The sequence below is a fragment of the Panicum hallii genome, chromosome 3, assembly GCF_002211085.1.
Source record: "Panicum hallii strain FIL2 chromosome 3, PHallii_v3.1, whole genome shotgun sequence".
NCBI lineage: Eukaryota > Viridiplantae > Streptophyta > Magnoliopsida > Poales > Poaceae > Panicum > Panicum hallii.
In genome coordinates this window covers 61,432,557-61,449,303 of record NC_038044.1, presented here as the reverse complement: position 1 = coordinate 61,449,303, position 16,747 = coordinate 61,432,557, and the positions used below count along the sequence as shown (strand labels likewise).

General features: G+C 56.7%; 2 protein-coding genes across 2 annotated transcripts; one reads left to right on the top strand and one right to left on the bottom strand.

Moving 5' to 3' along the window:
• Positions 1-7,385: 7,385 nt before the first annotated feature.
• Positions 7,386-9,063, top strand: LOC112886608 (anthocyanidin 5,3-O-glucosyltransferase-like). The gene has a single exon (XM_025952552.1). It carries the CDS (start codon positions 7,522-7,524, stop codon positions 8,950-8,952), a length of 1,431 nt encoding a protein of 476 aa, XP_025808337.1. The 5' UTR covers positions 7,386-7,521; the 3' UTR covers positions 8,953-9,063.
• An 870-nt stretch (positions 9,064-9,933) lies between these two features.
• Positions 9,934-12,487, bottom strand: LOC112886611 (B3 domain-containing protein Os12g0592300-like). Its single transcript, XM_025952557.1, has 4 exons — positions 12,338-12,487; positions 11,274-11,709; positions 10,918-11,153; positions 9,934-10,786 (listed from the first exon to the last, which is right to left on the bottom strand). Exons 1-4 carry the CDS (start codon positions 12,455-12,457, stop codon positions 10,511-10,513), a joined length of 1,068 nt encoding a protein of 355 aa, XP_025808342.1. The 5' UTR covers positions 12,458-12,487; the 3' UTR covers positions 9,934-10,510.
• Between the last annotated feature and the right edge of the window lie 4,260 nt (positions 12,488-16,747).

The window sequence follows — 16,747 nt, the reverse complement described above, 5'->3', positions numbered from 1 at the left end:
AACACTGGGTGGCAGACCTCTTCGATGAAGCCAGCCTGCAGCAGCTTGCGGACCTCTTCACGGATGAAGTTCTGCCGCTCGATGGACTGCTTCCGTGGCTTTTGTCGAACCGGTCTGGCATCAGGGTGGATCTTCAGATGGTGCTCAATCACCTCCCTAGGGATCCCGGGCATCTGTGACGGTTCTCAGGCGAACACGTCAATATTTGCCCTGAGGAAGGCGATGAGTGCGTTTTCCTATTTCTCTCCTAGGTTCCCACCGATGCGGGTGGTCTGGGAGGCCTCCGCTTCGACCTGGATGGTCTTCACGGGAACATCATCCGTATCAGATGGACGGACCTTGGGCACCTTGGCTCGAGCCTTGGCACGCGAGGATGAGGGGTCGGACCCCTCTGCGCCAGCTGCCGGGGCAAGCCCTGCTGCCAACGCATGGAGCTTCTCAACCGCCACCACGGCAGCGGTCCGGTCACTCTGCATGGTGAGGACGCCTGTCGGGGACGGCATCTTCAGGACCAAGTACCCGTAATGGGCAACGGCTATGAATCGGTACAGAGCCGGTCTGCCAATGATGGCATTGAAGGGGAGGTTCACTTCCGCGACTTCGAATTACACGTTCTCCGTGCTGAAGTTCACCTCCGTCCCGAACATGACCGGCAGAGAGATGGTCCCCACCGGGTAAACGGGATTTGGGCCCACTCCGAAGAATGGGCGTGACGGGGCCAACTTGGACTCCGGGATCTGTAGGTGTTTGAACGCTGCATAGCTGATGACGCTGAGGCCAGCGCCCCCGTCGATCAGCACGTGGTGGAGCCGGACGTTGGCAATGGTGGGGGCGGTGACGAGCGGTAGCACCCCAACCCCCGCCATATTCTTTGGGTAGTCGGATGGCCCGAAGGAGATGGTGGTGCTCTTCCACCTCTAGTGGGGCGCCGCCTTTGGCGTCCTCGGCTTCACTGAGAGAACCTCTCGGCGAAAGGCTTTGACATTTCGCCAGGAAACGAGCTCAGAACTGCCGCCCTACATAACGTATAGCTTTTTGCAACGCTCGTCCCCACCGGACTCGGAGTCGGACTCGTGGAAGAGACCCGTGAGGTCTTTGTTTGGGACTGATACCCCAACTCCCTCTCCGTCGCGGCTACATCGGCATCGGAGGCCTTCTCCTTGCCGGACCGCCGCGAAGGGGAGGAGCCTTCTCTGGAGGCCTGGTCGCGCCTCTTGCTAAGGCGCTCCGCGAGCTTCTGGATCTCGCGGCACTCGGCGGCGCTGTGGCGAGCGCCAGGATGAATAGGGCACGACCCGGGGTCGGTGCGCTGTTGACGTGGGCGCTTGCCACGAGAGTTCTGGCCCCCGGCCGCTACTGCTGCAGCGACCGGACCCCCCCCCCCCCCGTGACTTATTGAAGCCACGGTTCTTCTTGTTCTTTTTCTTGCCGCTACCAGGGGCAGCGACACTGGGCCCGCTCGTCTGAGCGGGTCCTCCCTGAGTTGTAGAGTGTCATGCACAGCCCTCTGCAGCCCTGGCGCATTTGTCCGCCAAGGCAAATAAGGTGGTGAAAGTCTCCACCTGATGTGTCCCCAGCTTCTCCAGCATCTTCTCGTCACGGACCCCCTGATGGAAAGTCGTGATAATAGATGCATCGGAGATACGCGGAATAGTTCCACGTACCTTGGTGAAGCGGGAGATGAAGGTTCGGAGGGTTTCTCCGGGTTGTTGCCTCACGGCGTGAAGGTGGGCCTCCACACCTTGCTGCTGGTACACACTGGCAAAATTTGCCGTGAACTGTGCGCAGAGCTCACCCCAGGACTGGATGGATCCTGAAGTGAGGTTCATGAACCAAGTCTGAGCTGGCCCGGTCAAGGCTACATGAAAGTAACTCGCCATGACGGCGTCGTTACCCCCAGCCGCCGTGATGGTGGTGATGTAGATCTGCAGGAATTCTGACGGGTTGGTTGACCCGTCATACTTTTCCGGCAGGTGGGGCCGAAACTTAGACGGCCAGGCAACCGCACGAAGGTGGTCTGCAAGCGTGCGCAGCCCACCCCCGACACCGGTGCCTGAGCGAGCCCCTGCGGGCTCGCCACGGCCGCATCGAGATCGGGCACAAGATCCCGACCTTCAATGTTGAGTCGGCGATTGCGCGCTCGCTCGATGGAGACACAGGCATCCTCTCCCGCACGTCTGTGGTTGAGCTCTGCTCGGAGATCTTCGGTCCGTGCACTCCTCACTGATGGGGAGTGCACAGAGCCAGATGCACCGCCCTGGCGACGGCGCTGCCTGGACGCAGATCCCCCCGCTGAGTCTGGGGAGGCCTGTTGAAGAGCCCCGACCCAGAGGATCGGTGCTAATAATGTATTGATATACCAAAAAACAGTCTCTGGTACAATAAATTACATAGGTGGAACCAAAGTCATACGAGCTTTATTTTTACACAGTTCATCACGAAGATTACAATCACTAGGAACACGATCACAAACAACATATAGGCATTAAGCTGCTCTTCACACGTCATCGGCACTACCGCTAGACTATGGCTCCACGAACACAGACTTAGGTGCGGGCACGGACTACTCGACGTCTTCTGGAACGTAGTCAGGATCCTCTGAAAAACATATCAACAACAGGGATGAGTACAAAAGTACTCAGCAAGTCCCACCTCGCCCTACTGGAGGGGGATTCAAAGCAGATAAACAATGCAATGATCAAGTAGCTAAATAATGCAATAACAAATGCAACAAAAGGGTGACAAATAACAAGCATTCCGGGTTCATCTCACCAATAACCATCACATAACAGGGCTAGGATATGCTGGATAGGCACCTCGTTGTTATGTCCACACCGTAACCTGTCCTGTACCGAGGACACGGCTATTCAAATGGATTTGTACACTCTGCAGAGGTAGCACGCTGTACCCACACGCACGATACTGCCAGAGATAGTATCGACATAGCCGACACCCAGCCATGGCATAACCTCGCTTAGCTGCCCACATACCATCGGGTCCTGACCACTCTCGGTCTCCACCCATACATAAACACATCCACCTCGGACGACTACCAGGTTAGCTAGTGGGATTAGGCTAAGTCCGTCCCATTCCAGAACACGTGATCGCACTAAACATAGGTTAGGTGAGATGGCAAAACAACTCGGTTCTTGGGTTTCACCAGGGCAGTAACCATCCTCAACATCACAACCTCGAGCCTACCACCACGGTAGCACTCGAACGTAAGTCTACCACCACGGTAGCGCTTACACATCCACTATCCCACACTGCCCCGGTCGACATCTCATCTCATATCAGGTTCAACTCAATATATCCAAGGACAATAGGCAATCATCATGCAAGACATCATAACAACATGCTATCAACATAGTACTAGGTCCATCTCAATCACTCGGTAATTATCAGCAGCACATGCAATGACCTATACTAAAGGTTATAACAGGTAGTTCATCACAGTAGGCACAATATGATCAAGTAGGGATCGATGAGACTTGCCTTCGCTAGCGTAGCGATTCTCCGCATCGAACTCCGGGTCGTTTGGTTCCTCTGGTTCTCCTTCTCGTACGGGTTCTGATTTTGGTTCGTAATCACGCAAACAAACCACATACACATACAAGCAAACATCAGCACATCATACAAATATTGGTTTCATTTGATAGCTCTTGATTTTATATGAATTTAGGAAAAAGAATCAGGTCAATCGGAGTTCGGATGGGTGAGATACGGTCTAAACAGTGTTGATGTTTGGTTAACTACGAAAATAAAAAGAAATGGATCGGCTTGGGCTGTACGAGTGCATTTGGCCTGCTGTGCAATCGATTTGGATCCAGCTAATTAGTGTACATGGGCTTAGGCATGGTTAGGCTGTGTCGGCTCCATTTACTCAGCCCATCACGTGGGACTAATTGGCCTCAACGGAGAGCAGGGAAAACAGGAACGGGGATATATGCCTGTGTCTTCTCGGCTTGTCGCCTCTGTTCCGCCATTGGAGAGCTCGAGCGAGCTCTGGCCGGCATGGGGGAAAGGGAAGGAGATGGCCAGGGAGCAGGGAAAATCAATCCTTGGTTCACAGCTTGATCATTTGAGGTGTCAGCTCAGGGAATGGCCATGGGAGATAGCAGCTGCGGCCATGGAGGCAGAAGCTCAACGTGGCCTCGGGAAGACGATGGGCAGGTGATTCAACAGAGGGGATAGGTAGAGGAGGAGCTGCTGGTGCTCACCTTGCTCTCGGCTAGCTCGGAGAAGACTCGCAGCGCAGATCGACGGCGGCGACTGCGACGGCTCGAGGTTGAGGAAGAAGTACGAGCTCGGCTTGTGGTTCACTGCAGCTGGTCTCGGTGCGCTCGGCAAAAATCTCCGTCGGTAAACGAGGCTGCTGTGCGCGCGTGCTTGAGCACAGTCCGAGCGTGGACTCGCTCGAAGCGGCACTGCCCGATGGGTCGCGTCACGGCCGGCGGACAGAGCTCGGGATGGGTCCGACTGGTTCAGCGGTGATTGCGGTTGCGGCTTGGTCTCGGGGGCGCCTGCGGTTGTCGAGTCTTGCCGGTAAGAATCTTCACCGTGGCTGCTGTGCGCGCGGACGCACACACAGTGCAAGCGCGGACTCGCTCACCCACAATTCAGACTGAGCTGCTCAACGGGTCACGACATGGTTAGGAAGGCGGTAAGTCCCTACGGCATGCAGAGGTACTGGTGACCGTTTACCGGAGTAAAGGTTGCGTACGGCTGTCTTCCGGAGGCTTTAGGCTTCGGCGCGTGCGTGAAATTGGTGAGGTGCGCGGCTGCTGAGGCTGTCGGTCTCGCCGTCGCGGCGTGCGTAAAAGCAGAGGGGGGGACAGGCAAATTTGCCGGAACACTACGCAAGGCTACCGGGCATGCTGGTGATACTTCATCGGCTTCGACTAGAGGTAAACGGTGAATGAGATTCTACGTTGTGCGGTGGACTCGGAAAAATTACAGGGATGGCAAGAAAGAACGGTGAGCTCTACTGATGATATTCTGGACTGAGGAGGAAGAAGGGTAATAGGATTAGAAGATTAACACGGTCACGTTGGAATGAGATAGAAGGAATTCGGTTGAGTTTCCAATTTAATCAGATGGAGGTCAAGATGAGTTGGATTGTGGGTTGACAAGGAAAAATACAAGGGACGGGTTGCATTTGGGATGAGAACAAAGTTTGAGCGACTCATAATTATTTTATCCAGAGTACTTTTATTAATTTAATTAATTTATTTATTCTTAAGTACGGTTTTAAGCATGCGCAAAATTCGGGATGTTACACCTGTACCAGATTGAGGAGGCGGTCGACGTCGTCACGCCACTGCCTCTGCGCATCAGGCGAGGCTGCCTCACCAGGCGGGTTGCGGAGCAACTCCCTGGCTGCCACGAGCGGCCCGTTTGGTGCAGGCAGCGATTGGACCACGGAGGCCCGCTCCACAGCACGCCGTGGTGCAGCACGCGCTGCCACCTGGATGGGGTACGGCGCGTGGCGTGTGGCGTGGATGACGCCACTTCCTCGCCCAAGAGGAGGTCGTGATGCCTATTTTCCCGCGCCATTGCGGTCTTGAGCTTCGACCAAGCGCGAACCAAACCTAAAGGCCCCCTACCTGGCGCGCCAAATGTCGGAGGAAATCTCCAGCCGGGTGGCGGATTGCACCCGCCTAATCCTAGTTTAGGAAGAGTTTGGGGGAGACCTAGCAGCGCTTGATCAAAGGACGGATGAACACGGGAAAGACACGAGGATTTAGAGTGGTTCGGGCTGCCGGAGCGTAATACTCTACGTCCACTTTTGATTTGTATTGCTTGAGAAAGCTTGGGAAAGCTTTCTGTGTGTGTGACTTGTGAGAGCTTGTCACTCCCTAGAGCCTGTGTTCTAACGAGTGCACTCTCTCTTTTATAGACTAAGAGGAGTGCATACACTGTGCGGGGCCCCGACAGGTGGGCCCGGCCAAAAGGAGCCAGTAATATGAGTGATATGGAGGTCTTACTCTCCATCTTCTCTCTGTAGTCCTCTCCATCGGGAAGTTCATGTGTGTATCTACAGCCAGGATATGGTCCTATGCTGCCTTACTGGCACAGTGCCTGCTGTCAGTGACTACGCACAGTGGAAGACGTGCTGTCACTGTTGGGCTAGAACCCTCTGACAGGCGAAGGAGCTGCGCTGACCCGCCGCACCATCACATCCGCACACACTGTAGCAGTGCACGCCTCGGCTCTCCGGCAGCAGACCATCATTAACGACGCGCGCGGCGCTGTGAGTTGACTGTACGCCGCTTGCCCGTGCATAGTGCACAGTGATGCGACGCGCCGTCTTGGAAACAGGCGGGCTTACCGTGGTGGCAGCATACCTACCCAATGTGTCATTGGGCAGGCCATGCCCTGTCTTGGGCACGCGCAGCCCACCAACCACCGCACCGCATTTAATGCGGTGGTTGGTGGTTGGGCTGGCGCCCCATGGGAGGCCTTCTGCCGCGGGCACGTGGCGTCCCCTTGGCAGCTTGAGGCGGCACGTGGCGGCACCGGACCCCTTCCCGGGGGAAAGGGAGGTCCGGGTCCCGAGGCCAGTCCGGATGGATAGGCCCAGAGGGGTCTGGCTCTCATACGTGGCGGCGCCGGACCCCCTGGAGGGTCCGGGCCCGTGGAGGCCATTCCAGAGCACCCTGTCCTCATGGGCATGTGGGGTTGCTGGACCTATATGAGCACGGGGGAGGTTCGGAGACCATGATCCCAGCTGTCAGAACCGGACCGTACGCCCTGTCATCCATAGGACAAGGGCGAGGTCACGGATAACCTTGCGCCCATCTGGTTGGAGACCCTACCAGACGACTTTCTGACAGACGGGGCTCGCGGAGAGGCAGATCTCCTTGCAGCGGGCCACCACGACCTTCTGGTCGTTGAGCAACTCCTTGGCGATGACGGAGGATAGGCGGCCGAGCATGTGGTGGCGTGCGTCCACCACGATGCGCTTGGCGCACACGCCGGAGCCGGACACCATCGCGCCCTTACATGTGAGGCGGGAGCGACGCGCTGAGGGTCTGGACACTCTAGCAGGAGATATTCCTGTCCGTATGTACCGACACGGATCAAAAGAGATCCTAAATGGAAGAACTTCGTACTGTATCAATCTATTCAAGACCGGTTCTTTCTTCTTTTTATTAGCTTCTTGCAATTAAGTACTCCCTTGACAAGGTTTTTTCTGTTTGACGGAACGAGAAGAAGAATTTAAGGAAGCACAACTGATTCGCGTCATCTAAGGCCACTCTTCTCCACCACGACGTCGGTCAAGCCCATCCATGTCAGATCACGACACGTTTGGACACGACGCCGGCGGCGGCCACACACTTGCTGGCTGCTGCCAGCATACTAGCTAGCTACCATATTGTCCACACACGGCAGGACCAGACTGATCGCCATGGTGGTAGAGGACTAGAGGTAGAGCAGTAGCCCGGCAGCTCACGTGCGTTCGGGTGGAGCTTAGCTACGACTTGCAATCGCCACCGTGTCGCCGTCGTCGTCGGGCGGATGGCGAGGAAGACGGTGGTGCTGTTCCCGGGCGTCGGCGTCGGCCACCTCGCGCCGATGCTCGAGCTCGCCAAGGCCTTCCTCCGCCACGGCGGGGGCGCGGTCGACGTCGCCTTCGCGGTCGTCGAGCCGCCCGTCATGGGGAACGGCTTCGCCGCCACGGTCGCGCGCGCCGAGGCCGCCAACGCCTCCGTCGCCTTCCACGTCCTCCCCACGCCCCCGCCGGCATCCGGTAGCGAAGGCGACGGCGAGCCGGAGCAGGACCACCTGGCCCGGATGGTCGGCTTCCTCCGCGCCACCAACGCGCCGCTCCGCGACCTGCTCCGCTCGCTGCCGTCCGTCGGGGCGCTCGTGCTCGACATGTTCTGCGGCGACGCGCTCGACGTCGCGGAGGAGCTCGGCGTGCCCGCCTACTTCTTCTTCCCCTCGGGCGCGGCCGGCCTCGCTGTCTTCCTCGCCCTCCCCGGCAGGCGGGCCAGCATGAGCACGAGCTTCGCGGGGCTCGGCGCCTCCACCGTCCTGTCGTTCCCGGGCGCTCCCCCGTTCAAGGTCTCCGAGATGCCCGAGGGGATCTCCGACGACGGCGAGGCGTTCCAGGCCATCCTCCGCATTGCGGCGCGGATGCCGGACGCCCGCGGGATCCTCATCAACTCCTTCGAGTCGCTGGAGCCGCGCGCGGTGCGCGCGCTCAGAGACGGGCTGTGCGTGCCGGACCGCCCCACGCCGCCGATCTACCTCGTCGGGCCGCTGGTCTCGCCCGGCGGCGGCGACAAGGAGCACGAGTGCCTCCGGTGGCTGGACGCGCAGCCGGACCGCAGCGTCGTGTTCCTCTGCTTCGGGAGCATGGGCGCGTTCCCCAAGAGCCAGCTCGCCGAGATCGCCGTCGGCCTGGAGAAATCCGGGCAGCGGTTTCTCTGGGTCGTGCGGAGCGCTCCCGGCGCCGGCGAACCATCCGCCGCCGACGACCTCGACGCGCTCCTGCCAGCCGGGTTCCTGGAGCGCACAAGGGACAGGGGGCTCGCCGTCCGGTCCTGGGCGCCGCAGGCGGACGTGCTGCGCCACCGCGCGGCCGGCGCGTTCGTGACGCACTGCGGGTGGAACTCGACGCTGGAGGGCGTCGCGGCGGGGCTGCCGCTGCTGTGCTGGCCGCTGTACGCGGAGCAGAAGATGAACAGGGTGCGGATCGTGGAGGACATGAGGCTCGGGGTGGGGATAACGGCGGCGGACGACGGCGCGGTGAGCGCCGAGGAGGTGGAGACGAAGGTGAGGTGGGTGATGGGGGACTCCGACGGCGCGCGGGCGCTCCGGCAGCGCGCGGCGGCGGCGAGGGACAAGGCGGCCGAGGCGATCGCGGAAGGGGGCCCGTCCGACGTGGCCTTCGTCGAGTTCCTCAAAGACTTATTGGAGGCTTCTCAAGACATGCATGGTTAATGTTTGAATTTATTTTTCACTTGATTGTAGTATATAATGTTTCAAATTTTCAAAAGAAACTTGATTGTAGTATACATGGATGTGTAGTATTTTGATATTTTTCAACTGGAACTACTCGATTAGAAATTTTTGAATCATGCAAGGACCAATGATTCTCCTTTCAGCTCAAGAGCTCGGAATCATAGAGCTGTCAGCAGCTACTCTATTCTACCATTTTTTTCAGTTTCTTGTTCTGGCTGCAAGTGCCTGCATGAAACGGCACTCTGCACCTGCGTGCACCGAGACATGGTGGACCACGCCGCCGGCGTTTCCACGTAGGTGCTCGCTCTTCGTCCGACTCGAACCCGCACCGCACCAAGTCCGGCCGCCTGCGGCCACGTCGAGGGCAGTCTTCTTCCAGGTCAGGGTCGTGGCCATTTCGACCTTCGATTGGTTCAGACTTCAGAGTTGAGGAATCGACAGCTGACCATCTGAGTATCACCGCACACCGCACGAGCGTGGCCTTGATTAAATGCAAGCGGGCGCGTCGACGAGGCGCACGCGAGCGGCGTGAAGCAGGGGGCGGCGATGTTGATGTTCTGGAAGCTAGGATTGCTGCCAGACCGGAAGGAGGAAGAAGAGGTACCTAAGCCCGCCGTGAGGCGGCGCTCCGGCGAGCGGCGGAGACGAATGGACGATTAGCTGACCATCAGGAACTTTTCCAAAGTGCCCCCTAATATTTTCATATGTCCCCCTCATTTGGAGCGGAGCAGGTCGCGGAGCGGCGCGTTGGTGGCGCGGCCCCTGCAGCATCTGCCGCCGCCGTCCTCAGGCCCCCGCTGGAGAGGGCGAGCGCGCGGACAGGTGAAGCGTGGAACGGTGGTCCCGCATCGCCGCGTCCCATCCATCGCGTTTCTCACGAGGGGACCGGAGATGGAGGAAACGAAGCGGCGACGAAAGGGGCGGCTAGATGCAGCTGACCGGCGGCGAGGGCGAGCAGTTTGCGGCGGCGGGGAGCCGGATCGGTTCGTGGCCGCCGCTGGCCCTCGGCGAGGCGCGGGGCGGGGTGCATGGAGCGGTGCGCGCTGGCAGCGGGTGCGGGTCGCCGGCCGGCCACCTAGCCCGTTGGTCTTGGCCCCATCGCCATAACGGAATAACCTTATTCGGATGAGGTAAAATCAGTTCCGACAAAATTCTTCATGGAGAACCTGAATTTTTGGAGCTGCTGTCCAGATGTCTACGGCACCCCCTCAGTATTTCCTGCTCAGCCTGGCTTCCAGCTAATTGTTCCATCTGAACATTGTAGACACCACCCCCTGGAAAGCCACCATCTGAACATTCTAGATCACACAGGTCCCAGTTTGTTCTAGTAACCACATTGCTCATGGCTGCATCCAGAAGTTACCTTTTTACAGGACACAAAATGTGCACTTGCATTGGATGCAAAGCATTACTAGGCACTCCCAGTTTCAGTTCCCAGCCGCTACTCCTACAGTCCTACATACTAGACATGCTGCAGAAAACCACACCTGTACATGAGCACCTCTCAGGAGGTTACAGTTGAACAAACAACAACCTTTTAGCCCACGCGAACAAACCGGCAGTCAACCTTCCTGATGGCATGGACGGTCATGGTCACCCTCCTTGCCCCTTTCATCAGCTCGAAGGCGCAGATATCGCCTTCGCGGAGCCTGTTTTCCTGCACAAACATGGAGAAGGTGTAGTTCCGGATGCCTTGGGCGCCGCGTCCATAACAGTACTTGACGCACCACTTGTCTTTCCTATTCGGCCTGACAAGTGTGATCTCGTGCAGTTTACTGTCAAGGTGATCAGCAACAAATCGGCTGGGGAAGATCTGAGCGAAAACATCAGTTGTGTCAGCGGTTGCTTCCAGATACAGGGTAAGGATCTACAAAATTCACATTCTTATGGTGTAGTTAGCGATGTCATGGTCAATTGTATGCACATGCACCAAAACAGACTAACCAGAAAGTTGCTCTTGCGTCGAACATGGCTCATCTGCAGAACAGTCACAAATGCAGGATTGTCTGGTCGGATCGAAGCCAAGCTGATTATTTTCTCCTTTTCCTCATCGCTCAGCCGGTTGGCGACCCTTGAGTAGTAGTAATTGGAGTTGGCATGCTCTTCATCACTATCCTCTTCGCCAATCGCATCGGGCTTAACATGATCACTGCTACTGTTTGGAGATTCAGGCATTTTCCCTGTGAAGACAATGTGCAGAATCAGTATGTCTATCAGCTTATGTATATGAAAATGATCAATGGAGACATAACATTGCTGACGAATAGTTTCAGGTGTAAACTTGCAGTCACTCTACTTACTCGGATTCCTGCTACCAGATTTCTTTGAAGTAGAGGCATGATGAGGGAATCCAGCCAGGTGAGACCGTGTGGTAGTGTCCTCAGAATCAGTCAGAGCGTAATGCTCAGCTTGTTTACCCGGTTTACCCCTATCTGCCATATCATCTAGACGTTTGCGCATATCAGGACCAGTACTGCTGCCAAACAGAGAAGAAACCTTCTCGCAGCCGCTCGCTTCAAAGATCAGGACATCAAAGGAAGAGTCGCCACTGCATGTGAAGACAAGGAGGTCATTCTCCCTCAGTCTATGAGCCTTGACGAAATCCTCCCATCTAGACACGAGGAACAGCTCATCGACATGCTTGTCGACACGGATGTTCCATGTTTCACCGCTGGGTGTTTTCAGGTCAATACTTCCAGTCCCGTCGAAATTCTTTGCAAACTTTTCTGGTATGCTCTGACAGGAAAAAACAAGTCATTGCTGTATAATTAAGGCAAATATTTTTCTTCATAATTATTAATCAACTAATAACTGCCACCTTAAAATGAAATTGAACTTGGCAAGTTGGCATCAGATTAAGACCATGCTTTTATTGAATTGAAATGCATTTAGTTGCATAAGAATAAAATAAAATAAGAATAAAAATGTGTGTCCTTCACTTTCTTTCAGTAGCATATCTTCTTTGCCTCAGAGGAGTAGCACAAATAAATAACCAGAGTTATAAACTTATAATGCTACATGACCGCAGCTTGTACAATTAAGATGCCCTCATTCTTGTTAACTTTTGATATTTGCTAATTTTTGTAACTCCTATATGCTAGTACTCCCTCCAGTGACTCCAGTCAATAAAGCAAGATGTTTCATACAGCAAAACCAACTTTCTTTCCACTTGTTTTGTTTGTCTGAACGTCAAGTGACATTGACCGGAGTAGTAACAGTTAAAGATAAAAATATGATGAAATCCGTGCCTGCACCTGTAAACGTTTAGCAGCAAGTTTTCTAAAGCGGCATCTATCTTTGAACACAAAGTAAGTTATTACTATTCACTTGCCAGGAACAGGGGTAATTGGATACCGACACTTACAATGCCCTTGGCGAAATCTCCGGTCATGAGCTTGAAGAACCGGATCTTGGTCACATCCATGTGCTCCCAGTAGTAGTGCTCTTGCCACTCCCTGCAGCTCTCACACCCCTTATGAACCATCTGCCAAAATCCAATCACACAACACTGTCACAGCACAAATATCTCACAGGATCATATGCGCGCGCGCGCGCAGAGAGAGAGAGAGAGAGAGAGAGAGAGAGAGAGAGATCTTGACCATGATCTTTGTCGCATTCTCTGAAGAATTCTGAGCTCCCGAGGTTAAGCGAGTCTCTTCTCCTTGATGTTAACGATGACGATGAGAGGGTGTGACGAGCGGTTACAGAGCGTTTATTGAGAGTTCACCTAGAACCTCAGTAGATACTGGTGAACCAAATGTTGGTACCCTACCGTCACTGAGATGTGGGGCCAATATAGTAGTTTCACAAGGACGGTACGTCTTCTTTTTTCCACCTCGAGGAGTGGTAAAAATTAAAGCTGACGGTAAATGGAGTGAAGCAGTGAACAAACTTCATTTCCTCTGTAACTGAACAGGTGGATTGCAGCACCGTTCCGTCAGTTTCAAGAACTTCGCTGTCAGGACATGATCACCATTCACCATTATTAAATTGTCAAAACAGGCACAAGTAAAATGGTTTTTGATCTCTCAAACGAGAGTTTGTCAAGTCTCATGTTTTCCTGCAGTTGCAATACACTGAGGCCCTGTTTGTTTTCTACTCTCTAAACTTTAGACCCATCACATCAAAGAGAATCTTACTATTTAGAAATATTAAATAAAATCTATTTATAAAATTTTTTCACAGCTGGGTGCTAATTTGCGAGACAAATTTAATGAGCCTAATTAATCCATAATTTGCCACAGTAATGCTACAGTAATCATCCGCTAATTATGGACTAATATACCTCATTAGATTTGTCGGTTTAATACATACAGATAGGGGTACCTCCCGCTAAGGTGTCCAGGCCTTCGGCTTCCCATAATCCATACTCCTCCTCGCCTCTGGGCCACGTGGCATAAGGCCTCCGGGCCTGACAGCTGGGACCGCGGTCTCCGGACCCTCCCCCGAGCTCCATGAGGCCCGGGGTCTCTGCACACCCAGGTGGGGGGGAGAGTTCTCGGGTAGCCCCTGCGGACCCGGCCTCCCCTGGGAGGTCCGGGGCCGCCACGTGTGATGATCGGACCATCACAGGCCAGCCCACTCCGACCGGCCTCGGGGGCCCCGGGCCCCCGTTCCCCCGGGAAGGGGTCCGGTGCCGCCATGTGTTGCCCAGCGGGAGGAGCGGGGCTGGCCCCGCCGCGTGCCTGCGGCCCGAGGCCCCTTGCGGGTCCCCTCCCCACCTACCAGCATTTAATGCGGTAGCTGAGTCGGGCGCGCCAAAGTCAAAAGGTGCGGCCTGCCACTGACACACGGGGCAGGTAGGCTGACACCACGGTAAGCCCGCCTGTTCTGAAGGCGGCGCGTCATATCACCGTGCACAGTGCGCGGACTGTGTACAGTCCCGCCACGGCGCTGCACGCGTGATGATGGTCTGTAATAGGCAAAGTCAAGGCGTGCGCTGTAACAGTGCACACGCATCGGGTCAGCGTTGCTTCGCCGCCTGACAGGAAGTCCCATCCTAACAGAGACAGCACGGCTTCACTGTTATGCAACGCTGACGCCGGATACAGTGCAAGACAAGACTGTACACGGCCATATCCTGGCTGTGGATACGCACGTCAACTTCTCGATCGAGAGGACTACGGAGAGAAGCTCGAGGAGAAGACCTCCTTATCTCTCGTAGAACGGCCCCTGTTGGCCGGGCCCACCTGTCGGGGTCCCGCACAGTGTAAGCACTCCCCTTGAACTATAAAAGGGAAAGTGCACTCGTTAGAAGACAAGGCTCAGCAATCAGAAACACACAAGCTTATGCTGCTTTCCATTCAGGCTCACGCAGCCAATACAACACCAAAGTGGACGTAGGGTATTACGCTCCGGCGGCCCGAACCACTCTAAATCTTCGTGTCCTTCCTGCGTTCATCTGTCCACCGATCGAGCGCTCCTAAGTCCCCTCCAGACCCATCCTTAACTAGGATTAGGCGGGTGCTTTCCGCCACCCGGCTGGAGAATTCCTCCGACATTTGGCGCGCCAGGTAGGGGGAGAGGTTTGGTTTGCGCTCGGTCGACCTTCGCGACCTCAATGGCGCAGGAAAATGGTCACCATGACCTCCTGATCGGTGAAGAAGTGGCGTCAACGGCGCCACACGCCTCGCGCCATCCCGCCTCCAGAGTGGCCCCGCGTGCTGCTCCACAGCGTGCAGCGGAGCGGGCCTCTGTGGCCCAATCGGTGCTCCTACCGAGCGGGCCCCTCATGGCAGCCAGGGAGTTGCTCCGCAACCCCCCTGGCGAGGCAGCGTCACCAGACGCGCACAGACAATGGCGTGACGACGTCGACCGTCTCCTCAACCTGGCACAGGCTTCCCCAGGCTCTGCGGGGGGGTCTGTTTACAGGCAGCGCCGTCGCCAGGGCGGTGCATCCGGTTCCGTGCACTCACCATCCGTGAGGAGTGCACGGACCGAAAACCTCCAGGCGGAGCTCAACCGCAGGCATGCGGGAGAGGACGCCAGGGTCTCCATCGAGCGGGCGCACAACCGACGACTCAATATTGAGGGTCGGAACCTTGCACCCGAGCTCGATGCGGCTGCGGCCAGGTCGCAGGGACTCCCCCAGGCGCCGGTGTCGGGTGTGGGCTGCGCAGCGCTCGCAGACCACCTCCTCGCAGTCGCCTGGCCGTCCAAGTTTCGGCCTCACCTGCCGGAAAAATATGACGGGTCCTCCAACCCGTCAGAGTTCCTGCAGGTCTACATCACCGCTATCACGGCGGCCGGAGGTAACGAAGCCGTCATGGCAAGTTACTTTCATGTAGCCTTGACCGGGCCAGCCCGGACCTGGCTCATGAATCTTACCCCAAGAACCATCCAGTCCTGGGGTGAGCTCTGCGCACAGTTCACTGCGAACTTCGCCAGCGCGTACCAGCAGCATGGCGTGGAAGCCCACCTCCACGCCGTGAGGCAGCAACCCGGGGAAACCCTCCGGGCCTTCATCTCCCGCTTCACCAAGGTACGTGGAACTATCCCACGTATCTTCGATGCGTCTATTATCACGGCCTTCCGACAGGGGGTCCGAGACGAGAAGATGCTAGAGAAGCTGGCGACCCACCAAGTGGAAGCCGTCACTACCCTGTTCGCTCTGGCGGACAAATGCGCCCGAGCTGCAGAAGGCCGTGCATGGCACTCTGCAACCCAGGCAGGTCCCGCTCAGACGAGCGGACCCAGCGTCGCTGCCCCTGCCAGCAGCAAGAAGAAGAACAAGAAGGTTCGTGGCTTCGACAAGTCACGGATTGGTGGTCCGGCCGTTGCAGCAGTGACGACCGGGGGCCAGAACTCCCGTGGCAAGCGCCCGCGACAGCAGCGCACCGACCCCGGGTCGTGCCCTGTTCATCCGGGGGCTCGCCACAGCGCCACCGAGTGCCGCGAGATCCAGAAACTCGCGGAGCGCCTCAGCAAGAGGCGAGATCAAGCCTCCAAGGAGGGCTCCTCCCCACCGCGCCGGTCCGGTAAGGAGAAAGCCTCCGATGCCGATGCAGCTGCGACGGAGAGAGAGTTGGGGTATCAAGCCCCCAACAAAGACCTCAAGGGACTTTTCCAGCAGTCCGATTCTGAGTCCGGCGGGGACGAGCGCCGCAAGAAGCTGTACGTTATGTACGGCGGCAGTTCGGAGCTCGTCTCCCGGCGGGACGTCAAGGCCCTTCGCCGGGAGGTCCTCTCGGTGAAGCCAGGGGTGCCGAGGGCGGCGCCCCATCAGCGGTGTAAAGGCACCACCGTCTCCTTCGGGCCATCCGATTGCCCAGAGAACATGGCGGGCGCGGGAGTGCTGCCGCTCATCACGGCACCCACCATCGCCAATGTTCGCCTTCACCATGTGCTGATCGACGGAGGTGCTGGCCTCAGCGTCATCAGCTATGCAGCGTTCAAGCACCTGCAGATCCCGGAGTCCAAGTTGGCTCCATCACGCCCATTCTCAGGAGTGGGCCCGGATCCAGTATACCCGGTAGGGACCATCACCCTACCGGTTACATTCGGGACAGAGGACAACTTCCGTACCGAGAACGTGCAGTTCGAGGTTGCGGAAGTTAACCTCCCCTTCAACGCCATCATCGGCAGACCGGCTCTGTACCGGTTCATGGCCGTTGCTCACTACGGGTACCTGGTCCTGAAGATGCCTTCTCCGGCAGGCGTCCTCACCGTCCAGAGCGATCGTGCCGCTGCTGTTGTGGCGGTCGAAAAGCTCCATGCGCTGGCCACCGGGCTTGCCCCTGTGACTGGCGCCAAGGGGTCCGACCCCTCAACCTCG